Source organism: Stigmatopora nigra, chromosome 8, assembly GCF_051989575.1.
Source record: "Stigmatopora nigra isolate UIUO_SnigA chromosome 8, RoL_Snig_1.1, whole genome shotgun sequence".
NCBI lineage: Eukaryota > Metazoa > Chordata > Actinopteri > Syngnathiformes > Syngnathidae > Stigmatopora > Stigmatopora nigra.
In genome coordinates, this window is record NC_135515.1 from 10,234,644 (window position 1) to 10,260,754 (window position 26,111).

The 26,111-nt window shown below is 37.9% G+C and overlaps 3 protein-coding genes across 7 annotated transcripts; 1 reads left to right on the forward strand and 2 right to left on the reverse strand.

Moving 5' to 3' along the window:
* Nucleotides 1–90: 90 nt before the first annotated feature.
* On the forward strand, nt 91–2,440 carry tex12 (testis expressed 12). Of its 2 annotated transcripts, XM_077722004.1 has the most exons (5): nt 95–969; nt 1,183–1,243; nt 1,321–1,414; nt 2,039–2,090; nt 2,173–2,440. In XM_077722004.1, the coding sequence occupies exons 2-5, from the start codon at nt 1,187–1,189 to the stop codon at nt 2,309–2,311; spliced, it is 342 nt and encodes a 113-aa protein (XP_077578130.1). In that variant the 5' UTR covers nt 95–969; nt 1,183–1,186; the 3' UTR covers nt 2,312–2,440. The 2 variants fall into 2 exon arrangements, with proteins under 2 accessions (XP_077578131.1, XP_077578130.1); XM_077722005.1 differs by lacking the exon at nt 1,183–1,243 and having other exon boundaries at nt 91–969.
* bco2b (beta-carotene oxygenase 2b) lies at nt 1,210–7,715 on the reverse strand. Its single transcript, XM_077722003.1, has 11 exons — nt 7,521–7,715; nt 7,238–7,449; nt 6,975–7,090; nt 6,029–6,131; nt 5,810–5,938; nt 5,241–5,401; nt 5,000–5,167; nt 4,066–4,203; nt 3,673–3,855; nt 3,415–3,525; nt 1,210–3,035 (listed from the first exon to the last, which is right to left on the reverse strand). The coding sequence occupies exons 2-11, from the start codon at nt 7,425–7,427 to the stop codon at nt 2,919–2,921; spliced, it is 1,416 nt and encodes a 471-aa protein (XP_077578129.1). The 5' UTR covers nt 7,428–7,449; nt 7,521–7,715; the 3' UTR covers nt 1,210–2,918.
* A 788-nt stretch (nt 7,716–8,503) lies between these two features.
* LOC144200097 (uncharacterized) lies at nt 8,504–25,903 on the reverse strand. 4 transcript variants are annotated; one of them, XM_077721995.1, is made up of 21 exons: nt 25,750–25,903; nt 24,574–24,679; nt 23,583–23,787; nt 23,355–23,441; nt 23,070–23,167; nt 22,860–22,942; nt 22,171–22,282; nt 20,972–21,131; nt 20,651–20,758; nt 20,358–20,455; nt 20,156–20,226; nt 19,605–19,716; nt 19,255–19,465; nt 18,710–18,787; nt 18,484–18,581; nt 12,975–18,266; nt 12,367–12,489; nt 12,242–12,292; nt 11,337–11,484; nt 11,082–11,150; nt 8,504–11,000 (listed from the first exon to the last, which is right to left on the reverse strand). In XM_077721995.1, the coding sequence occupies exons 1-21, from the start codon at nt 25,805–25,807 to the stop codon at nt 10,974–10,976; spliced, it is 7,395 nt and encodes a 2,464-aa protein (XP_077578121.1). In that variant the 5' UTR covers nt 25,808–25,903; the 3' UTR covers nt 8,504–10,973. The 4 variants fall into 4 exon arrangements, with proteins under 4 accessions (XP_077578121.1, XP_077578122.1, XP_077578123.1 ...); XM_077721996.1 differs by having other exon boundaries at nt 24,574–24,699; nt 25,750–25,886; XM_077721997.1 differs by lacking the exon at nt 23,355–23,441.
* Nucleotides 25,904–26,111: the final 208 nt, after the last annotated feature.

Here is a 26,111-nt window from a genome sequence, read left to right on the forward strand (position 1 = left end):
ACAGGCTGCAATGGGCCTGTTGTTGCATTCAACGACATTGGGAATTTTAGCCACTAAGTCAATGTGTTATAAACCAAATCTACATTCAAAATTCAACTTGGCCAACAATTTTTGTCCCATTCACATAATTCAGACATTACAAAACTCAGAAAATCAAGCCAAACAAAATGCTCAATTTTATCAAAATGTAGAATTCTCCCCCAAACATATATTGTTATATATTCCATGACACCAATTAACTTCCACAAAAGCAGAACTATTTACTTATTGCCATAATCTCTCATCCCAGCTCATTTTCTGATCTACTTTATGTTCCCTAGGGTCGCACGGGGTGCTGGAGCCTATCCCAGCTGACTTTGGGTCAGAAGCAGGGGACACCCTGAATTGTTGGCCAGCCAATTGCAGGGCATACGGAGACAAACAACTATTCACACTCATAACTAGGGGCAATTTAGAGCGTCAAATAAGCCTAACATGCATGTCTTTGGAATGTGGGAGGAAACCAGAGCACCCAGAGAAAACCCATGCAGATCGGGGAGAACATGCAAACTCCACACAGGTGGACCGACCTGAATGAAATTGATACGTATCTCCATCAATGCAATGAGTAAACTATGAAAATAAAACGACATTTTACCTATAATTACTAATAATTAAGTTTTATTAAATTTTAGTCACTTGCCTTGTAATATGGACAGTTATTAATCGTCAACTTTTGAATAGCTGTCCACTCAAGCGTAAAATTTCAATTTCCAAGGTGCTTTGAAGGCAACATTTAACAGGGGTCCTGTCACCTCAAGAAAATTTTGAAATAACAACGTTTTGATGTGCAATGGACGGAAACATCTAGCTAGAGAGCAAACGTTCACTTTGAAATAGCTTTCCCACATACAGTAACAATTTTGACAAAGATTTAGTACACCTTTATAAGTAAGAAAAAAACATTTCCAAGGCGTTAATTAGAAGCAGGTAAGCTAGGTTACCATGGATTAAAATAGAATCATAATACTTGTTAAACCTGTAAACATCTGTGAATATCTTTCATTACACCTTATGTTAAATGGATTTTTTGTTCTGTAGTTCACTCACAAATCAAGGTTATGGAATGTGGTTTAGATTCCAGTATAACAAGTGAAATTGTGCTAAGGAATAAAAAGAAGCTAAAGTATCCTTTTTTTACAGTAACATGTCACAAGAAGGCCTCAGACAAAGTACAGGCACCACAAATACATTAGAACAGGAGGTATGTACCCAGGCTCTGTTGAATAGATGAAATTGTGCTGTCATAAAAGAATTTATGACTTTCATTTTTTGAAACAGATGGCAATGTTTGGAGATTCAACTCAAGCAACACGAATACAGAAGAAACGTAAATCCAAAATGTCAGTGGTTTCATTTGAAAGTACAGCTGCAGGTAGGTACACAATCTCATCGCATCTCATTTTCTGAACCATTTTATTCTCATAGGGGTCGCGGTGGAGGTCATGGGGGCTGGCCATCAATTCAGGGTGTGTTGGATTGGCTGCAGCACCCCTCGCGAACCCAAAGAGGTTAAAGTGGTTGAGAAAATTTGATGAGATTTTAGTTATGTCTAAAATATATAAATAGACTGTGTGTACATTGCTGTGTTTACAGAACAGCAGAAATTTATATAGACAGATCTTAGACATCAAGTGCAATAATATATCTCTAAATTTCTTTCCAAACAAAACCTGACTCAAAGCAGCAAGTATGTCATGATACAAGACATGTTTTTAATGTGCAATGAACCACACCTTCTTGTAACTTTCGCTAACTGCCTTGTAAATCTTCCCAGTACTTTTTTTTTTCTTTTCGTTTTGCCACCAATAAAAGACTGAACGGATGTTCATTTTGAAGGAGGATACACTTGAAAGTAGGCCAAATATTTGTTTAAGAAAAGTTGCAACTTAGTAATGGGATTTTTAAATATTAGAACATGATCATATTTTAAAAATCTAAACCTGATTAATATCACTGACATATATATATATAACATTGTGGCCTTTTTGTTTTGTAGGTGCAAGTCGAGACCTCGGCGTGCTTTTTTCAAAGTTTGGAGATATGTTAACGTAGGTCTCATTTAATATTACCACGATACTTTACAAGCTGAAAAATATTATTTAAATTTGTGTTATTTTATTTTTATTTTAGTGAGATGGCCGCAGTAGATACTGCTGAAAGAAAGGAGCTGGAGAATCATTTGCAAGAAGCTCAAAGTCTACAAGCCTCCTTAAAAGAGGACAAGAAGAAGCTTAAGCAATCATTGGTTCAAATTTCCGAAACATTGTAAAGATATGTTTGCTGAATAAATAGTAATATCAGTTATGTTTCATTACACTGGAAAATGAGAAAATTCCAAAGTAATTTTCTGTTCTCTCTGAAGTGCAAATGCTTAAGTCGTTGACAATAAAGTGTCTTTTTCCATATACTTCATAAAATCTGTTTTGGAAAATCATTACAACATTAATATCGCAAGGTGGAGACAAATCCTTGGTGTTAAGTGTTAACAATTGTTAGTTCATAAACCTCCCTTCTTAAATCTGAACACAGGAATAAAATCCTGTCGACTTGGTAAATTATTTATTTATTTAATTTAAATACATACACAAGATTACATGTTTACCAAGAAATGTCATTGAGACATTAATTATACATAAATCTAGGGTGAAAAATGAATAAAATTCATATGGCCATCCATCAATTTTTGTAACAATTAGCGCAACCATGATAAATTTGAGCCTGTTGTTGGCTGACATCGGGACATCATGAACTAAGGCCCCTACTAAACTTTGTACCAGCAAATCGCAGGGCACCATAAAACTATTCACACTTAGTTATAATAGATACAATTTATATTCATATATAGACATATAGCAAATAACTTTTGCGGAGTATGGTTAAGCTGTAGGATAAAAAGTTCCATGGAAGCCATATGGGATATTAACTGGCACTTCAGCCCTGCCCAACTCTTCGAAAGTCTTGGCATCCAAAGCCAAGAGGAATGTACTCTTGTCCTATAAAAACATAAATGTTAATGGATTATTATAATTTGGCATATGCTGACCGTTGTGTCAGCATGTACACATCTCCTCAATAACTTATAAGTTACATTTGCACTACCTTAAATTATATTTTAACATTTGACAGTCTCAGTGGCTCCAGTTTTTTTTAACTAGGTCTACAATGTCTTCTGTGTCTGTGCTTGCTACTGTCTTGCTACTGCAGCCAAAGGAGTGTTCCAAATACGAGATGAAATAAAGTTCTAATCTAATCTAATCACAATTCCTGGATAATATAGTGTGTCCGTTATCGTAGTTATGTATGGTTTGTACATTAAAACGATGTAGAAATAAACTAGCTACTATCTTGTCTCTAAAACAACACATAACCAACCTTATTTGGAGTGATGACCACAGACAAAATCACCCCATCATCTTCCTCTATGGCATCAGGAGAGGGTACGAAAATTGGTTCTGAGGGATATAATCCAGGTTGTTCCCAAACCTTCAATGTAAAAGTGGTGGAAATGTTTTATTATTCATAACAGGAAGGATCAATTGATATATGGATTGTCAGTCTTGATATCAATATTTGACTGAATTTATATTTTTTGTTTTAGATTACTATTGCAACTAAAAAACACTTGTCCACCTTCATGGTTTTATCTTGATTGTCCATCTTGATCAGTGTGTCCCCAACAAGGTGTCTGAAGCCACAGCCATAGAAGTATCGGTAGGGTCGAGTGTTGTACTTTGTATAGTTGATCTGAGGAAACTCCAGACCACCATATTCATGAAGTTCTTCTCCGTGAAGATCTTCATGCGTACAGAATATCTACAACAATGCATAATAGGTCATTGGTTTATAACACAGGAGACAATCTAAAATCTTGACATCCTGGCAAAATAATGGGAAGTGAAAACAAGTGCAAGCCACTGTAAGAGAGCATATGCAATTGGGACAAATGTAATTCTATTCATGTACCATAAATGTGCATTTTTTTCTGTTAAGAGGTATTTTTAATTGATTGTTTAAACAGTCTACCTTGTTCTTGCCAGTCCTTATTGAAGTGGCTGTGCTGTTGGCCAAGTTGTTCAAGTTCTGGTTGAATGGTGTCTTTTTGTCAACATTGAGAGGTAGAACAAAACGACGTGGAAATACACGGCACAGTGTGTTATACACCTGAGGAGAAATATATAAAGCAGAGAAAGTTTTGCAATTGGAAAAAAAAGTAGGATGTCAACCCACCAATGCTCACCAATACTACCTTACCAGCTAAACCATTCCCTGTTACACCCTGATCAGATCTAGCTTCCATTTTTCCATCCTATCTGTTACTATGTGTATCCCTTCACCGCATCCCTAGTTAAGAATTGTTGTATAGCGCTTGCAAAGTTACTTAAAGCATATATGCCACAGGTGTGTCAAAGTGGCGGCCAGGGGGCCAAATCTGGCCCGCTGCATCATTTTGTGTGGCCCGGGAAAGTAAATCATGTGCCAACTTTCTGTATAGATGTATATTACATTTCCTGATTTCCCCCTTTTAAATCAATAACTGCCATTTTTAATCCATTTTTACTGTTTTTAGTTAAAAAATCATTTTGTAAAATCTAAAAATATATTTAAAAAAAAAGCTAAGATAAACATTGTTTTAGATCTATGAAAAATGAATATTCAGGGATTTAATTCCGTTATTTTAATCCATATATTATAAAAAGCGGCCCGCTAACTAATCCGATTTATGCAATCATGTTTTTGTATAAGTATTTCTCTTCTTTCTTTCTCACTATTGAAATAAAATCCTCTTCTGTCCAGCTGGCTTTTTTAAATAAACAACAAAGGGAGCACAATGTGGCACATTAAAATTATTGCAGCCCTTGACGGTGCGCAGATTTTGTGTGGCCGGGCACAGGATAGGTAAAAAAACGAATATATAAAATAAATAGCAATCTATCATGTTGTACTTTTGAACACTTACCTCATCAAGAGCCTCTCCAGACTTGCGAAGGTTCTGGACATTGTAGTTTGAAATTGCTTCACCATCATCTGATGCACACAGATCTATGATTAAATGTCCGTCTTCCTCAAAGGCATTAATTTGGTGGAAAGTTGACAGTGGTTGAGCCAGGTACTTGACAGCGCTCACCTGGAATTAACAAGAGTGCTTGAGAGATGGTATAATCATTGAAAAAAGTAGATTACATTTGTGTCATGTTTACCTTCCCCGTTTTTTTGTGAATTAGATGGAAAACTGTTTTGAGTTTGGGGTCCCAAAAGAAGCTGTCGCTAATACTCTTTCCTTTCAACTTGCCAGTTATAATCTTCAAAAGGTCCATCTTGATGGGCTGCTCAATGAATACCACGTAGTTCTCTGACATTGCTACAGTTGAATATGAGAATGTGAGAATAATAGAAAGTGATTTGGATGGGATTACCACGAGAAGAGCTGCATAATTTGAGATAAAGATGCAAAGTTGGTGTGCAATATCATGCTATTGAAATCATAGGAATCTTTAATATGCCCACCCCTGAACAAATTACCCTTTTTTAGTCAGATGAAATAAATACATTTTCACTCTACAATAGAGGTAGGCTATGAATTATTGAATAATAACCGGCAGTGCCATTCTTCATTGTTGTTATCTACCATATTTATAGCACATGCACAGGTTTCTTAGATGGATTTTTTTGAATTTCTAGCAGACTTAGGCTAATAATGTAAAAAATATATGCAACTTTAATATTCGTAGGAACACACAGCACAACACTTGGTAGATGAGTTCCTTACCAAAACTGTGGTAGTAAGAAGGTTTGTTATTGTCTGCTGAAGGGATAGAGCAAAGAATCTTGGCTCCCTCTAGAGTTTCTTCACTATTGCCTTTGTTTCGAGGCACTTGGATAATGTTGTAATGTGATCCTGAAACCCAGAAGCACAAATAGTTGGAAATTTATTTCAAGTCAGAAGCATTTCGTCCAGAAGAAAACAGAGTTTTTTTAACTTGAGTACCTTTAATAGAGTATGAGTTCCCCATGTTGTATGCTGTGCCATCAAGATCAGTGTGAGGGTGTGCCGTGGCGCCGTTAACAACAACAAAATTGCTCCAGTTTACCTAATCAATACAGAATTGAGGGAGAAAAGTCATAAAGCAAAATTGTAAAAATCTTCTAGATAATATTACAGCTGCAGATCTTATTGAGAGTTGAAGCAATAATATCTTCGACAAACTGTATATTTTTTATAAACCCATACAGAGTGTAATATAAAAACATATACAAATAGCTCAAAATCCGAATTATCATATAAAAGTATGATTTTAATATGATTATTGATCAATTAAAATTGCAGTGTTTTTCCATGACAATGATGCTATCCCATTAAATGTCTTTAAATATTAAACCTGGCCTCCCTCGAACTCAAGGGTAGGGAACTTATGGCTCAGGAGCCATATGTGGGTCTTTTGATGTGTATATCGCTCTCCACCTTTTTAAATCATAATTTTCTTCATTAGACTCTGATACATTCATACTCTCATTGATTATCAACAGTGAAATAATGTTTCTCCAAAGAATTCAGACTTTTTTTTTACTTTCAAAGTGGTGAAATGAATAATAAATGCTCACATTTTCATGTATATTTACTTTTAAATTTTGAGTATGGCTCCAAAGGAATAATATTTGGAAATATGAATTGTTTATGGCTCTCTTCGTCAAAAAAGGTGCCCGACCTCTGCTCTAACGATAAAAAATAATAATAATTCTTGTACCAATAACTCTTTAAATCCCCAAAATTGCTTGTTCTTTTCATTGTGTATCAACTGCATTGGTACAGAAATGCATTTCTTATTTCTTCTGAAAGTTCAGTGCATATTTAAATATGAAAATAGCTGCAATACACATTTGAACCTTAGCAGAAATGTACGTATTTCATTTTTTACAATGACACTCATCAGTACCTTTTGAGTTGTCTCCAGCGTCTCAGGGTTTATCTTGTGCATCATATTTGTTTCCGTGCTTACATAATAATCGCCCTTGTATGTCACAACGCTCACATTGGCATTATCTGTAGGAGCTAGCAAGGATGTAAAACATTTCAAAATTATGACAGAAAAATATCATTTGTCAACTGTTATGGTCTAAGACATAATTCTTTACTATGTATTTGTCAAAGTGTGAAAATACATCATATATCCGTTCTTCTGAAGGACAAAATACTTACTCGGTAATTCAAATTTTGAGAGAAAACGTTGGAAAAAGTTTTTGCAGGGGTCTGGCACAGTGAGAGTCCCAAATTCAGAAACTGCAATGCGATTCGTTTCATTGTTGGCTAGGTAACTGTCACTGGAGAGGAATCGGCTTTTATAAGTCACTTTTCCCTTGGAAATTTTGAACTGATGAAGTAAAGCCATGCCATCAAACCAATGGTTAAACCTGCAAAAGAATACAGTAGAGCTTTAACATATTTGGATATATTTTTTTCTCAAGGCATTAATAATACTTACTTCTGATTTCCAATTTCAAATTTCCCTGGACCATTCCTTAAGAAACTGCCGCTGATCCATTCTGGGAATTTGCCTGTGATATTCGTTTGAATTGGTTGTGGAGTGTCTTCCACTGTGCATACAATTTTCTCTATGCAAGGCAGACCATGAATATCTGTGAAATGGGTGACGTTCTTCTTTGACTTTTGTTTTTTTAGGCCTAGGGGGAAAGAATTGTAGGCAAAAAGTAAGAATTAATTTGTCAAGTCATGCATTGATTGTAAGCAAATAATTTACCTGTCTTGCCTTTTTGTTCATCTTGAGTGATGTCATTCATGGTTGTCGTCTTGTATCTGTCAGTGTCAAGATCTTGTGTGCTCTTCTTGTGGGGCAATGTTTGGAAGACCAGGGTTTTGTTTTATAGGGCAGAGTCCCTCTAGTTGTGACGTACTTCAAAACAGATAAGCTGGAATACGACAGTCTTTATAAAAGGCTTGACAAACCTCATTAAACCATAAATTTAATTTGTACCTGTAAATAGTTCCACAGAACATGTACTGGTAAACCAATAACTTTTGTGTTTAAATTTGAGCCACATTGACCACCATTCTGATGCTATTTTTGTTATCTGATTCCAGTGTAAAAACTATTTCTATTATTTTAGGTTTTACAGTCAGTGGCCCCTACAAGAGTAAGAAAAATATATTCTGTTCACATTAAATATAAATGTAAGAATATTCAGAATGCATGCATGTACATTGACATTAAAATATATGTTTTGTATAATATATTACAAGAGTTGACTGGTGATTTTATGCCTTTTTTTCTAGCACAAAGGTGAATAAACTATATGAATGTACAATATTCTCTCATCCATAAACATAGTTGGTTTCTTTTCCTCACTTACTAACAAGGCATGAAATTGTTTTGAATTCCGCCACAAATGCAATTTACCATTTTGCTTTTTTCTAAAGAGAGGGAATGATTGTTTCACACAGCAGGAATTCCAATATGAAATATATTATCCAAAAGTACACTAAACTACAATAGAAGGGACAACCTCAACCCAACAGAATATTTACAGGAATTTGAAGAATACCTGTTGAGATGCATGTCACAGACTTTATCTTCTCATTTTGCCATCTTTCTGCAGTTAACATTCCTGAATGACAATTGAGCCTTTCTGAAATTGCCAAGTCATCATACATTGCTATATTTAAGGGAATGTGAAACAGATTAATTTGTGCATCCAGCTTGGGGCAAGGGCAAAGTTGTTATCATAAAAAGTCATCCGACACAAGAAATAAAACATGGACATGACAAATGCAATAACTAAATAAAATATACAAATTTACATTTCACACCTTTCAATTCAACCGAATAGAAATGTCAAAAGCCTTCTTTCTATTGATTGAATTGATTGTCTTTGTTGTTTCTCTCAAAGTTGCCTCCTATGTAATTTTTCTATTAACAAGCCTCATAAAGTATTCATGCACGTGTGAGATAAGAGTTTGCTCATTTATGCCATGCATTTTCTAAAAAAGAAAGTAATTACTTTACTACAAAAAGGCCTTATATCCATTTTCCATACCTCATTCCAATGAGGCTCACTTTTCAAACTCATAAACTGAGTAGGCCTACTGTAAACAAAAAAAATGTGTGCCATTTAAAAGCAGCAAAATTAACGACTCATCTGTTGTGTGGCCCCGAGTCTTTATAATTATTCTTTGAACAGGGTTTTCTGCTTGATAGAATTTAGAATCGATTATTCTGTGGTTACTTTGTGTCCCCTTTTAGGATGATGCTGTATAATTTCATTAAAATGTGAAATCGTTATGCCATAAAATGTGACCTGTTCTTCACACTCTATTTGATACTCTATTTGACTCTCTATTTGTCCTTTTGACTTGAGATACCTGGTTCTTATCACCTGTGACTGAGGTCTAACAGTTGAAATACTGCTCGGTAATCCTTTGAGCATAATCACGATATGATTAGAAGAGCTGAATACAGCAGAAATATACAGTATTGTTTTTAGCCATTTAACTATTACTACAACTGAAATTTGGCAATAACAGCACAACGGATAGCAGTGGGTGACAATAAAACTAATAAAAAATATAAAATTTAGCTTCTTTTGTCTTTAAATCAAATTATACCAAAGTATTTTAATGATCAAACTTTAAAAGTGTATTTTAGAGCATTTTAATGTGGTATTTAGTGCAAGAGAACCCACTTGCGTTTTATATTTACAACCTTTCATTCTACTGACCGATCTGCTAAATAAATCTTTGAAATATTTAAACATGGCACAGTGAAAGAGTGGTTAGGACAGAGATGGTCTTAATATTTATGTATTTGTTTCATGGACAATCAACTAGTGTACAAGTTGATCGATCTATTTGATTGCACACACTGAAATGTATGACTGTTTGTTTATAATATGTATATGCTTGATCTCGACCCTTGTTTTTGTTTTCCTAGAGCAGGGGTCGGGAACCTTTTTTTGACGAAGAGAGCCATAAACAATTAATATTTTCAAGTATTATTCCTCGAGAGTCATACTAAGAATTTAGAAGTAAAAATACATGAAAATGTGTGCATTTAATAATCATTTAACCACCTTGAAAATAAAAATGTGTCTGAATCAATGAGAGTAGGCATGCAGAAGAGTCTAATGAGGAAAATTTATAATTAAAAAAGCGCTAGAGATCATGTCGTCCTCACAGTTCCAGCGTGACACTCCCATTGGTGCGTTCGGGACTTAGATCTCTCCCCAGCGAAACCCATATTTTACCACACAGGTTAGCGGAGAGCCATATACACCCATCAAAAGAGCCACATATGGCTCCCGAGCCATAGGTTCCCTACCCTTGTCCTAGAGGCTGTCGCATACTTTATTTACCCAAAACAATTTCATGGTGAATTAAATTCCAGATTAGAAGTGGTTTGGCAGCTATGATTCAATTTCACAAATAATACAAGGGCATTAGTGTGTGTGAACATAGATGCTCTGTAATGTCGTAAATTTAGACAAATCCACGCTAGTTAACCATGGTTTAAAAATGTTACTTTGCAAAATTGTACTGAACAACACTAAATAAAAGCCCCTTTTATATGTGGACTCTAAAAACAACTAAAAATATATCTGTGGTTGTTATTTTCTGAGTGGTTGGCATGGCAAACCCGCAGTTTTAATATCGAAGGTTTGATCCCATGTCCGGACCTTCCAGTTGGGAGTTTGTATGTTCTAACCGGACCTATACGTGGATTTTTCAGTCTGTTAAGATCAGACAGAAGACTGATTTCACAAAACAGTCATCTTATTCCATAAAAGGTGACATTCCTCATATGTATAACATTTTACTACAGCCAGCAATAATCAACATGGTTGATAAGTAGTAAAAAAAAAACAGAATTTAAACAGAAATATATTGCAATCGTTGGCACCCAAGGACAGAAGATCAGATTTTGCTACTTTTCCCAAGTGGTCGGGATGGCCTAAAAATGAAATGAGAACAAAAAAAGGTGAATTAGAATAAAGTTATTGTTTACACATTAATAATTGTTGATTTGTACTACCGGTTCCATCAGATCAGAATTCTCACTGAAGACTGTCTCAGTCAAATCGGGAATATTCACGTCTCCGAGCTGCAGGCAAAGAATGATCTAATGTGACAAATGTTTACCAGAACTATACACTTAGTCAGTGGGGCTGTCTTCCATGAATGACGTGATTAACTTTTTATTTTTGCTTTTTAGGTCAAATAGGATTACCAAAATGATTTTCATTTATCTTGCATATGGCTTATAATCACAAGGGTAGCTTTAGTTTACCTCTGGTTTGAAGAAATTGACATTTTTGATGCTGCAGTCCTCATTTATGCTGTTCTCTTCTTTCAACTCGCCTTCAGATTCTGTCTCGAGATGTTCAAAGTACTGCCTCTTTGGTGTGGGTTCACCAGAAATCTCTGCATTTTGAGGCCTACAAGAAAAAACGTCATTAGACATGCGAAATGCAAAATATAAACGCTCAGTATTTAAACTACTACTACTGTTTTCAGTTTTTTTTTCAAGACAAACCTCATTTCTGATTTATCAACGGGTGCTACCTATTTTTAATCTTTAAAAAGCTTTATAAAAGCAAGCAACACTAACACTAACTTTTACATTTATCATTTGTTAAAGAATTTCATTGAGCAATATCCACCCCCTACATTACAATATTTGTTTTGCTACTGTTGCTGTTGTAAATACATTTATACTTAATATAAAGCACGTGTGTCAAAGTGGCGGCCCGGGGGCCAAATTTGGCCCACCACATCATTTTGTGTGGCCCGGGAAAGTAAATCATGAGTGCCGAGGTTCTGTTTTAGGACCAACTTAAAATGAAGAGTATAGATGTATATTAAATTTCTTGATTTTCCCCCTTTTAAATCAATAATTGTAATGTTTAATAATTTTTTCTGTGTTTTTGGTTGAAAAATCATTTTGTAAAATTTAAAAACATTAAAAAAAGCTTAAATAAAAAGTATTTTAGATCAATAAAAAACTGAATATTCAGGTCTTTTAATCCAGTTCTTTTAATCTAGTTCTTTAAATCCATTCATTAAAAAAAATCTAAATATTATATATAAAATGGTCTAGCCCACATGAAATCAAGTTGACATTAACGCGGCCCGCGAACCAACCCGAGTTTGACACCCCTGCTTTAGGAAATCTGGTTCTTTTGTGGGACTAACCTTTCTTCCACTGGACCGCAAAGTGACTGCAACATGGCTTCATGTTCTGGCCTGTACATACAAACACACACATTGCATTTTTTTGCAAATGTATGATAAAATTGTTAGATAAGAGTTTTTCTGACCCAATTGTAATTGGCTCCTCTTCACTCTCCTTCAGGACAGATTCTGTCAACTCCTCATTCTGACTAGGAGTCAATAAGGCTTCCTTTTCCTTCTTCTTAGTCAGGAGACACTGCCGCAAAAACCTCAAGAGGATATCAGATTTGGTATTTAATCAGATGGTTAAATTAATTCAGATTTCTGATAACCTCAACATCAAAATGTATTTCTGGGCTCAATATATTCTACATTACCTAATAAACTTTAGGCCCTAAAGTAGAATTTGCTTACCTACCTTAAAAGTGCTACAAAATGCAACAGTAAGTGACTTTAAAATAATAGCAGACACTATTCATTCATTCATTTTCTCAACATTTTATCCTCACAAGGGTCGTAGGGGGTGCTGGAGCCTATCCCAGCTGACTTCGGGCTAGAGGCGGGGCCGATTACACACCTAGGGGCAATTTAGAGTGTCCAATTTGCCTACAATTCATATTTTCGGAATATGGGTGGACGCTGGTAATGTCCAAATGTCCCTAAATATCAGCCCTATTGATAATGAGGGATGAGGAGGAACTCCCCCAAAAATGTATGCCTTTCCATTACAACATAAATACTATATAAAACCTACTTAAGTTTCAGTATGTCCTTGTAATCACTCTTCATAGTCTTCTCTTTCTCTTCTCCCCTAACATCAACATTTTGAAGGTGCATTTCCTTTTCTTTCTTATTAGCAAACATATCCGGATGTTGTTGCTCACTGCGGAGGTCTAATTGAAAGAGCTCTGAATTTTTATTCCTCAACTGCTCCAACTCTTCCTCCTCTTTTCTCCTGAGCTCCTCCTGGCGAAGATGCATTCGCTTTTCCTTCTTCTTTTTCAACTTCTCTAGCTCCTCCTCCTCCTCTCGTCTTAACCTCTCCTGACACAGACGCATTCGTTTCTCTTTTTCCCTCTTTAACCTGGCCATTTCCTCCTCTTCCTCTCTCCTAAATTCCTCCAGAGAGAGCCTCATCCTCTTTTGCTTCTCCTTTTGTAAACGCTCTTCCTCCTCCTCTCTCTTGAGATCCTCCAGGAGAAGACGCATCCTTTTATCCTTTTCCGTTTTCAACCTTTCGGCTTCTCTTTCTTCATCTCTCTTCAAATGCTCCTGGTGTGAAAGCATCCTCTGCTCCTTTTCCCTTTTCAATCTCTCCGCCTCTTCCTCCTCCTCCTTCTTGCTCACCTCTTCCTGGCGAAGACGCATACGCTTCTCCTTCTCCTTCTTCAGCCTCTCCTTCTCTTCTTCCCTTTTCAACTCAATCTGCCGCAGACGTAACCTCCTCTCCTTCTCCCTATTCAACTTCTCCTCCTCCTCTTCTCGCAACAACTTTTCACGGAGAAGACGTGTCCTCTTCTCCTTTTCCAACCTCAATCGTGCCACCTCGTCCTCCTCCTCTCTTTTCAATTGTTCCTGGCACAGACGTGTTCTTCGCTCCTTCCCCTGTTTTAAAAGTTGCGTCTTCTCTTCTTCCTCACCTCTCAGCTCCTCCTGACGTTTAAGAATCCTCATTTCCTTTTCTTTCTTCATCTGCTGAACCTCCTCGTTTTCTTGCCTGCTCAGTTCCTCCTGCCGATGATGTGTTCTTTGCTCTTTTTCCTTCTTCAGTCCTTCCATCTCCTCTTCTTCTTCTCTCTTCATTTCCTCCAGTTGAAGGTGAATTCTCTTATCTCGGTCCCTCTTCACTTCCTCGCCATCTTCCTTTTCCTTTGTTACCCATTTGTCCTGACCAAGATGTGAGGGCTCCTGGTTCTCTGGTTTCAAAATCTCCTTGGTCCTGTCCTCCCTCTGGTCCCCCTGATGTAGCAATGCATTCTCCACCAAAGATACACTTTCTCCCTCCTCTAAAAACCTCTTCTCCTGCTGGATATAAGTCCTCTCACTTTCCAATCCATCTTCTTCCGACTGTTGGCTCTCCTGAAAAAGACCACTTTTATCTCCACTCTCTCTCTGAAGTTGCTCCGTCAAGTCCTCTCTTTTGGGCGTCTCCTGAAGCAGTTGTGCTTTGGTCTCTTTCTTAAAAATATCAGTGTTTCCGTCATCTTTTCGCATCAACTCATCTTTGCAAAACTGCATTAACTTTTCCTCCCTCAATCGCTCCTCCTCTTCAATGGACTGATTTTCTATGTCTGTTGGGTCAGTTTCCTGGAACTCTTTGACATCTTCCTTCTGTAGTACTGTGTAAGTTCTGGATTCCTTCCCTGTTTCCTGTTGAAGGTACAATCTGGCCTCGTCCTCGTTCTTCAACGCCTCCTCATTTTCTTCGCACTCCCTCCTCAGTTTTTCCTGTTGCACTCGCATATTCTTCACTCTCTTCCTTTTCAACCAGACCTCATCATCCTCACACTTCAACTCATCCCTCTGTTGAGACATTCTGTCCTCCTTCTCTCTCAAAATATGTTCCTCATTGCCCTCCTCCTGGCAGAGATGCACTCTAGCGCCCTCATCTCTACGTCCCACAGCCACCTCTTCTCCTTTCTTCATTTCTTCCTGATAAATCCGGATTCTGTTCTCCTTTTGCCTCTTGAAATTATCAGTCTCCTCTTCCTCCTCTTTTCTAAGCTCCTTCTGGAAAAGCCACATTCTCTTGTCCTTCTCTGTCTTTAATCGCATCTCCTCCTTATTCATCTGCTCCACGGCCTCTGCTTCTTTTCTCCTCACCTCTTGAATGCAGAGCTGTATTCTACAATTTGTTTCCGTCTCCAGACGCTTGACCGCAACTTCCTCCTCTCTTCTCAATTTCTCTTGACAGACGCGCATCCTCATTTCTTTTTCCCTCTTCAAACCCTCCATCTCCTTATCTTCCTCATTGCGCAGTTTCTCCGAGTAGTCTTTCACCCTTCCCTCTTTCGCTGCCTTAAATTGCTCCACCTCCACTTCTTCCTCCCTCATGGTTTCCTGCCGCTGACGCCGAATTCTTACCCCAAAGTCATTCCTCAAACGCTCTTTCTCCTCCTCTTCCTCTTTTTTCAGCTCTTTCATACACAGACTCACTCTCCTTTCCTTTGCGCTCTTCAAACGCTGCAAGACATCCTCTTCCTCGGACCTTATCTCCTGCTGACGAAGACACAATCTCATCTCAAAATCTTTCTTCATTCTCTTCTCCTCCTCCTTCAACTTCTCCACCTCGTGGTCTTCCTCCTTGCGCATCTCTTCGCGGCAACGACGGATTCTCATTTCTTGATCTTTTTGGAAACGTTCAATCTCCTCTTCTTGAACTCGACTCAGCTCCTCCCGTTTGAGATGCGTTTTGAATTCCTTTTCTTCCACCAACTGTTTCATGGTCTCCTCTTCCTCTACCTTCAACTCATCCCTACGTAGATTGACTCTCTCCTCCTTAGCCGTCTTCAACTGGCTCACCTCCGCCGCCTCCTCTCTTTTCAGCTTCTCCCGACGAAGGCGTAGCTTCTTTTCCGTCTCCGTGTTCAGCCTGGTTACCTCATCTTCTTCTTTCTTCTTCAGGCTCTCTTCGCAAAGGCGCAAGTTTGTTTCCAACTCGAACTGAAATCTGGTCTCCTTTCTCTTCAACTCTTCCAATGCTTTATCTTCAGCCTTGGACAACTCCTCCTTACAGCGACGAATCCTAGCCTCTTTTTCTATCTTCATCTGTGCCGCCTCTTCCTCTTCCTCTTCCACCTTTTTTAACTTCGCCTGGTGTAGTTCCATTTTGACCTTGTTTTGGGTACTCATCTGTTCAAGCTGTTCCGCTTCCTCTTTGGTAAACCTCTCCCGCAGGTCACATATTCGCGCATCCATGTCATTCTTAAAGCGTTCTACCGCCTCTTCTTCCTGTGTAGTCAGTTTCTCTTGCAGTAGATGAATTCTCATTTGAGTTTCAGTCTTCAACCGCTTGGCTTCCTCTTCCTCTTCTTTTTTCAATTCATCCAAGAATTGGCACATTCTAGTTTCCATCATTTTTGTCAACTCCTCCCTACAGTGTCGAATTCTAGCCTCTTTTTCTGTCTTCATCTGCGCTGCCTCTTCATCTTCCTCCTTTCTTAACTTCTCCTGGTAAAGTTCGATTTTAATCTTCTTTTCAGTAATCATCTGTTTTATCTCTTCCCCTTCCTCTTTTGTCATCCTTTCCCGATGGTCACGCAGCCGTGTTTCCAGATCATTCTTGAAGCGTTCCATGGCCTCGTCTTCTTGTGTCCTCAACTTCTCTTGCAGTTGATTAATTCTCAATTGTGTTTTGGTCTTCAACCGGTTCAACTCATCATTCTCCTCTTTCATCAGTTCTTCCAAAACGGAGCACATTTTGGATTCCATCATTTTCCTTTCCTGATCCTCTTGTTCTCTTACCATCTTTTCCTTGCAGTGCCACATTTCCATCCTGGTTCTCGAGTCCTCTCCTCCTCGTTCCTCAACTCCCGCTGCCTCATCTCTTCCCAACTCATTTTGGCCACCCAGAGATATGGTGTCCTCTGTCTTCATGCTGTTATCCTCTTCCTCAAAGCAGAGAAAAATTCTAGACTCCTCATCTTCCAATCTCTCTATCTCTTCATCCTCATTTGCTCTCATCCCCTCTGATTGGAGAGTCATTCTCCTTTCCTTGCCCATCAGCATTTCTTCTACTCCCACCAGTTCCTCTATAGAAAGAGTTCTTTCCCCATCCTCCAATTTTGAACTGGTCTCTTCCCTCTCCAACATCCCAAGGCTATCCTCCATATCGCTCCTCTGCGTTTTCCCATACTGGCTCATTCTAATTTCTTTCTCTGCCTTCAATTCATCCAGTTGTTCCTCTTCCTCTTTCTTCAACTGCTCCTGGTGATAATGTATTTTCCTTGACTTCTCTTTCTTCAATCGTTCTATCTCTTCCTCTTCCTCTTGTATCATCTTTTTCTGAAAGAGATGCATTCTGGTCTCCATGTCCTGTTTGAACTTATCTACTGCCTCTTCCTCCTCATTTTTATTTTCCTCCAAACGTAGGCTTGTCCTCATCTCTTTCTCTCTCTTGAAACTGTCCACTTCTCTCGCTTCTTCTCTTTTCAGGAGCTGCATTTTTCTTTCCTTTTCTTTTTTCAACTGTTCAATTTCCTCCTCTTCCTCTTGCTTCAGTGCCTCCAGGACAATGCGTTTTTTGAGCTCTTTCTCCTCTTTCAATCTTTGCATTTGCTTTTCTGCCTCTATCTCCTGTTTCGTTAGCTCCTCATGCCACTGATGTGTCCTGTCCTCCCTTTCCTTTTTCAACTTTTGAACTTCTTTCTCTTCTTCCACACTCAATTCCTGTCTATGACGAGCTGTCCTCAATTCCATCTCCCTCCTCAAGCGTTCCTTCTCATCCTCTTCCTCCCTCTTCAACTGCAACTCATAGAGCTGTGTTCTGGTTATTTTTTCCCTCATTAAGCGTTCTGCCTCCAACTCCTCGGCTCTCATTTGTTCTTCATGGTAACGTTGTCTCATCTCTTTCTCCAGCCGCAGTCTTTCCATCTCCTCCTGTTCCTCCCTCTTCAGCTGCTCTTGGTAGCAATGCAACCTTAATAGACTCTCCTTCTTCAACAGCTTCATATCTTCTTCCTCTTCTCCTTTATGGTGTTTCTCGTGGAAATGTCTTATTGTCTCCGATTCCCCAGTCAAACACGTAAACACTTCTTTCCAGGAGTCTTTCTGAGGGGGATACATTTTCTCTGTCTCACATTTCAACTGCCACTTTTCCCCCTCTTCCCCCCTCTTCATCTCCATTTGGAAAACATGCATTTTGGTATCCTCCTTCCTTAGTACGGCTTCTGTGTCATCGTTCTTATCCAAGCCAACCTCTTTCTTCTTCTCTCTCTCTCCATTTCTTGGTCTCTGGTCACCTTGGTCATTTTCACTCCTGAACTGCTCCTTTTCTCCAGCTTCCTCTTCTGGTCTGGTTGGAAGGATTGGATTTTCTTCCACCAACCTGTCGAAATTTGAGGACAATTACATTGGTCAGAATTCAGAGCAGGTTACTTATTAGCATGCCTATTTTACCAGAACAAAAGGAAGACTGTCAATTAATATCCAGTAGGATAAATGACAAACTTCATGTCAACGGGAGCAAACAGACAAACAAAAAAATAAGCCATTCAGTACAGTAATATAAATATATGACCACAAATCTTGACACTTTAACAGACCTCATGCCAAAAACAGCCTTTTCACATTTTGCCTCTTGTTGCCCTTCTTTTTCAAAATCTGCTGCTGAAATCTGATTGTCCGACAGCTCCCCAAACAGCTTTTGGAGAAAAAAACAAAATAATGATTGCTTAATTGCATATAAATTGATTTCGGATTAAACCAAATGCAAATATACTCTCACAAGGAGAGCAACAAGATTATGGATATTAAACTTAGAGCAAGTACCTGTTGCTGCTGTAATTCAGTCATGGGGTTGCTAACCTCTTCTGCTGAATCTGAATGAAAACTGCGTGAACTCTTTTTCTGCAGAGATCAAGTCAATCAGTTACGAGGTGTATTTTGAAAAAAAAGAATAAAAAATTCAAGTCATTAAAAAAAGGCAGGAAATAAATATTCCACACACCCATCCCAGGGAAGTGATACAACAGCAGTGAGATTGTATTCATTCTAAGCAGCTGAATCATCAACATTAATAATCATTTATTAGGTTGTTGGAAGGATTTAGTAATGTTTTCACCTTTCAAATTAGCCAATAACAAAGAAGGGGGAGTCGCAGTTTAGGGATTAATTGAGAATATTTTGAAGCCTTCTGAATTAAATGTAAGCAAATATGCAATGTTTTCATATTTTGAATTAAGAGTTAGGGTTAGGGTTAATATAGGGAAAACTGCCATTTTCTGGAATGAGTTTTTACTTTTATACTGAATTTGGTGAGAATTCTAAGTTCGTTAATATTCAAATGTACACAAATATTAAAACATGAGTCCTACCTTTGTTCGTTTCCTCCTCTCCTTTTCTTCCTGTTTTTCTTTGACTTTTTTCTTACTTTTCTTCACTGTAGAAGTCCCATCAACAGACTTACGTCGAATACGCCGACGCTCCTTAATGACCATCTTAGCATAATGCAGTTTTGAGGGATGCTCCCAAATGCATGTATCTAATTGGCAGTTGTGATAATAAATATTTCCACTCTCATCCTCTCTGGCGAGATCAAGTCAGAAAAGAGGATATACATGAATGGCATTTTTGCTTTTTGTTAGTAAACAACCATTAAATGTTTGTGAGTGCCTTCACTTCAATGATTTTTAAATGGAGGCCTAAATGCCAACAATTAACCTACCTCTCTAACCATCCTGGAGGCAAGTTTGCCATTATGGCCTGCTTTGCAAGCCACATAAGCTCAGGCTCATTCTCTGGATCTATGCCTATTTCCCGTGCGTACTGTTTAATCTCTGAAAAGCAAAAGTAAATTATAACAAATATAGAATTTTTTAGCAATGATGTCTGTTACCAATTTCCTTTCCAGTTAAATGAAACATTCTATTAGAAGTACCGATGTGATATACTATATAAAAACACTGAATGCTTCTAGTCTAATGTAATGGACTGAAAAATCCATCATTATTGTCAACTAATTACCGTATTTTCACGACTATAAGGCGCACCGCATTATAAGGCGCACTGCATTTATAAGGCACACCACATTATATGGCGCACCCTCAATGAATGACACATTTTAATTTTTTTCCATATATAAAGCACACTGGATTATAAGGTGCCCTGTCTTTTTTGGAGAAAAGTTAACTTTTAAATGCGCCTTATAGTCGTGAAAATACGGTACTAACAGTAACATTCAATTATACTAGTGATGTTGAACAATTAAGTACAAACCTTCTTCAGAAAAATTAAGTTTTTCATCCCTTGGCTCTCCAGGGCATACGCTTGCTGCAGACACGACATTGCTGGTAAAAGAAAGGTTATATTTGGTTTAAACATGAAAGTATAAATGACTTAAATGTAATTTGGCAGTGTAAAAAGGATAATAAATCCAATTATGATACAGTTACCCATTAATAGAGGTAGATCAGCAAACCTCTTTGTAGATTCACTGTCAAATTTTTCTTTGCCATCATTCTCCAGTTGATTGTCGTGAGAAGCACAATTGTCAGATATAATGGACTCCATGTGTGGCTTTGATACAGAACAAAACAAAGACAAATTAAAGGCTGTAGAACAACAGTATTGTGTAAAAAAAAACATGACTACTGCATAACAATCGCATACAAATATACTAAGATTTGTAATTATAGAAAATAATTGTAATGGAAAGAGGTATGACTAGATGTATTTAAATTTAGTTTGTAAAGCAGCAAACAGAGCTTCTACCTGTTGCTGTGGTGTTTCAAAGCTGTGATCCTCAGAATGGGTCTGCGTCTTCCCAGTCTTTTCTTGGAGAACCTCTTCTGTTGAATCACCATCAGTGGCTCTCAAATCCTTATTTGCAAAAATATAGAACTATTAAATTGTCTTATCCTTATTTGCAAACATACAGTAGATTTAAATTGTCTTATAAAGTTCCCTTTTAACCAAAACACACTTTAACAGCGGATACAAGTTCATAACGCAAACATTTTTAAAAATTATAGGTAAAAAAACTATTCAAGTACTAAGTTAGACATAGAAAAAAATGAAAAAGTTCCTACGTACACTGTTGTCCATGTTCGCTTTGACGTCTGCCTCCAAAGCTTGCTGTAGGCGCTCTCGTTCTTGAGCCACCTTCATGCGGTACTGCACATCACATGGATGTTCCCAGGAGGTAGTAGCTGAATTAATGTCGTAATAGAAAACATGACCAGTTCCATCTTTGCTGTGAGGAACCCATAAAAAAAGTTACAGTCAAATAGATATAACTCCAGTGATGACAGTTTTTTTTACATAACCTAATAGTATAGTAGCAAAATAATGGCTTCACATGATTTGTAATGGATTAACTCAGACCTACATCTAATTGAAAACCTGTGCCGTCCTGAACTACTAAAAAAACTGCAGTTTTCTTGCAGAGTAGTTTGTGTATTTTTTAGGCTTGTGTCTTATATTGCATGGACAAATTTGGATAATCAATTATTATCAGCTGCAATCAATCATTACTGTAGGTTTGAGTTTGATTTATTTAATAAGGGGCAGCAGAAATTTATGAACATATTTTTATATATGTTAATGAACATATATGTAACTTTGTATGATTGTAGTTGAGTTCTAATTTCCATCTTTGGTCCCTTGTGTAGTTTGAATATAAACAATGACACAATAGTCGGTATTGGGTGTTAGGGGTACTTCACATTTTGAGAGGTGTCTGTAGTTTTAGCGGCCTCACTGTTCTGGGGTTGAAGGTTCAATGTGAGGTGGTTCCTCACTTTGTGGAGTTTGAATGCTCTCCCGGGGCTTGCATGGGTTTTCTCCAGGTACTCTGGTTTCCTCCCACATCACAAAAACATTCATGGAGGGCTAGTTGAACACTCTAAACCAGAGGTCTCAAACCTATTCCACAAATGTGTTTTAACTGATCCAGTGTCGACAGTTTAACCAATGATAAGTAGCATCTGGCTGCAATCAAATGATTACACTTACAAAAGGTGTTCGCTGGTTTAGTTTTAATGAAAACCTGCACTTATGTCCCTATGTGGACCGTTTTAAGACCGGTGCTCTAAACTGACCTAAGGTATGAGTGTGAGTGCGAATGGTTGTCTGTGTCCTTGTGCCCTGCGATTGGGTGGCCACTAATTCAGGGTGTGCCCCGCCTGGTGCTCATAATTGGTTGGGATAGGCTCCAGCTTCCCCGCAAAGTGTGTGAGGTTTAGAAGGTGAATGAATGAATGTGTTGTTTTACTTAATTCATGACTACTCACCAAGGAACCCAATGTGTTGGAAGGCGGGCACACAAGGACTCCTTGGCAATCCACATGAGCTCAGGCTCTTTCTCTGGATCAATACCCATGTCCTTTGCATATTCCCTAATTCCTGATGAGGTGAGGGAAAAACAGAACATTTCAATTCCTCCAATATGACTCTTGAGTAAAAAAAAAAAAACAGCCTACCAGGATTTCTCGAATATATCCTTCACAGTTAGTTATATACCTCTATCTATGGGTATTTTTTTTCAATTGAATTCTGTATTTTTGCATCATTATCTTGTTGAAATAACTCAAGAACAAAAAAAACGGGTTATAAACATTTAAATGTTTCTAAAATAAAATGGACATGCAAGTTTACCCATTAAAACACTCAATTTTCAAACCGCTTATCCCCACAATGGTCACAGGGGTGCTGGGGCGCAACCCAGCTATAGGCACCAGGAGGGGACACCCTGAATCGGTGGCCAGCCAATCGCAGGCAACCATCCCTGCTCTCACTCTTACCGAGTAGGCGTAATTTAAAGTGTTTATCCAGCGTAACGTAAATATTTTTGTGATCTTGAGGCCAATTGGATAGAACATGCCAAATGTATCCATACCGTATCCAAGAGACAGCAATACAAAGTAAAGTTCTTGTCTTTCTTGGTTTGAATCTATGGAATGTGGAATAATATATTCTGTACCATATTCAGAGAACTCCAATTCTTCATCAGGCTGTTCCTCGAGTATTTGAAGGCCATTTATAGCTGCTGCTTTCTCCAAGTGACTAAAATCATAACAGAACGTTTATATATTTGTACATTTCAAATGGTTTAAGCCACTTATCTGGAAGATGGGATTTAGAAACCACATGATAGCAACACATTTGGATGGAAAAGAAAAAAAAGACTAACATTTTAGCTGCTTCAATCTTCTTATTGTCGAACAATCTACGGTCCTCTTCATCAAAATATCCCACAAGAAGATCAGGACTGAGGACTTCTCCAGAAAGCTTTAAAACACAACAGAGGAGCAAACATTTTTAGACAACAAAGAAAACAATAGCAACCTAAAAAAAATGTGGTTAAATACATGAAAATGAGTTGAGGTTAAAGACCAAAAGATCCAATCTGAACTTGCATTCAGTAGATAAAGCACAATGTCGAGTAGGCATGTAATTCTGTCTACAATTAACCCACCTGTTGCTGTGGCAAATAACTACAGTGGTCTCCAGAAATGACCTTTGGAAGATCTTCTAATGGATCTGTTTCACACTCTCTTAGTTCCTAAGAGATACCCAAACACTCAATCATCTGCAAGCATTATTTTTATAGATTGAAGCAATTGAGGGCAAAAACAGTAGTTGTTGCTCCCAGTGCATTTATATATCTGACAATTCAAAAGTTCAATAAGCTCAATAAACTCACTTGTGTTACGAGCGTTTCCTTCGTCCTTTTCTCTTCCTCCTGTTTCTCTTTCAACTTTTTCTGGTTCTTCACATCAACTGCAGCATGCTGGACGTGCTCACGCTCTTTAACCACCAACTGAGAGTGCTTCGCTTTGCAGGGATGTTCCAAAGTGTGTGTGTCTAATTGGGAGTTGTAATAGAAAGTTTTCCCCCCTTCATATTTTCTGCAAGTAACAAAAAGGTTAGAATCAAAAAGTTAAGCCTGTATGTTAACAGCTGATGAAGTATCAAAACACTTTATTTGTTCTTTACTGAAGTCATCATAATATCAATATTATGAAAAAAATTATCACAAGTCTCGCAACTACTTTTTCGAATACACACTATACAGGCTGGGATAGGCTCCAGCACCCCCGCAAGGCCTCACAATAATAAGTGAATTGGGGAAAAAAATGGAAATGTTGCAATAATGGTTTTATACATTCATGCATTCACTTTCCGCACAGTTTTTCCTCAGGGTCGCGGAGGTGCTGGAGCCTATTTGAGGTAGCTGTGGTCAGTAGGCGGGGGACACAATAAATTGGAATTGAAATAGGCAGGCAGGGTATTAACATGCAAACTCCACGGAGGAAGGCCGGCAATCACTTCAAGATGTCCCCCGCCTGCCCTCAGTGGTTAACTGGGATAGGCTCCAGCACCCCCCGTGACCCTTATGAAGATAAGAGCTAAGGAATATCAATAAATGAATGTTAAAAGCCTTTTGAATAGCAACTCATGTTAGTGATTTTAGTGGTAGTGTGTTACTATCATTTTTATTTATTCCTCTATTAATTGCAGGAGGATCTAAAATGGATATTGTTATGTATATTCTTGGGATATAATAAATGCAATGGTGAGCCTGATTTTTTTTCATGGTTGTTTAATAATTTTGTCTGTATATTAGGATTTAACCAGTAAAGGACATGCTTGCTTTGTTGAAATGGAAGTTTTTCAGAGCTCCAAAGACTTACCGCACCCAACCTGTAGGTAGTTCAATAACCATTGCCTTGGCAAGTACCATAAGGAGTGGTTCTTTATCTGGATCAATGCCGATGTCCTCCGCATACTCCCTGATCTCTGGCGACATGGAGAAAACACTAGATAAAATACAATTGATTATTACTTATAACTTATAACAAATGTATGTGGAAAGTCAATTATATTTTGCACTACCAATGAGTAATCCCTTTATTTTTTTCAGCGAGCGAGATGCACAAACATTGTGGTGACTGCTTGCAGCTTGATTTACTGCATTAAATGTATTCATTCATTTTCTGAACCACTTCATCCTCACAAAGGTCGCCGAGGGTGCTGGAGACTATCCCATCTGACTTTGGCCATTCACACTCATACCTAGGGGCAATTTAGGGTGTCCAATCAGCCTACCATGCATGTTTTTGGAATGTGGTAGGAAACCGGAGTAACCGAAAAATACCCACACAGGCCCGGGGTGAACATGCAAACTCCACACAGGTGACCTAGCAACTGGATATCTAACAATTTTAATTCAAAACTGTAAGCTTTGTCCTGTTTAATGGTGATAATTTCCATAACTAGAAACATATTACGCAAAAACCAATTGACACAACTCTGTAGACCTTAAATTGTGTAATTGGCCTCTAAATATTTAATTGCCTCTTACCTCAAACTTTGGTAAAAGGTGTTGTGGTTTACTTTTTTTTTTTTAGTTGGCACATTTCTAATCATTGGGAGAATGAGCAACATGGTGACGTTATTAAAACTACCGAAAAATTAGATACAAAAAAAGAATCATACAAATGGAGACTATTTTTAATGTGAGAAAGCCTTATTACTTTTACTCATTTGTTCATTCAAATGTGTTCCCATCTGACTTTGGGCGAAACACTGACTACACCCTAGAGTGGTCGCTAGTCAGTCATGGGGCACAGGGCGAGACACACGACCATTCACACTCAGAATCATACCACCAAAAGTGGGAATCAAGCCCGCGCCTGTCTGCACCGAAGACAGGCGAGTGAACCACTACCTCATTAGGCAGAGCCCAATTTAATGTGTTCATTCAAATTTGATCCTGCAGGGAAGGACCTTTTAAAACTACTGTTGGGAGAAATGTTTGTAGGTTATGAAGGTTATGGAAAAAAAGGGTGGACCTTAATCTTTTGTACCTTTTTCCGAAAACTCCCACTCATCGCCATGCTGTCCCAAATTCTTTGTGATACTCATGGCTGCTCCATGCAGTAAGTTGTCGTGCACAATTCCTTAAGTATTTCCTCATCAATGTTATTAATAAATTGATCCCAGATTACATTTTAAAAAGGAACGAGCATGAAGCATGAAAGTGCTTTTCAGACAACCAAGCTTTCTGATGTCAAAAGCAATATGTCATAATGGTGCTGTCACAAAGAAAAAACTCTTTGAAACAGAAAGATTTGACCAAGCTGCTCCTCTATTATAACCTCTCAAGCAAACTGAATAATTGGTCTTCCATGAAGTATTTGTTTGAATATTCTTAAACAGAAATGATAAT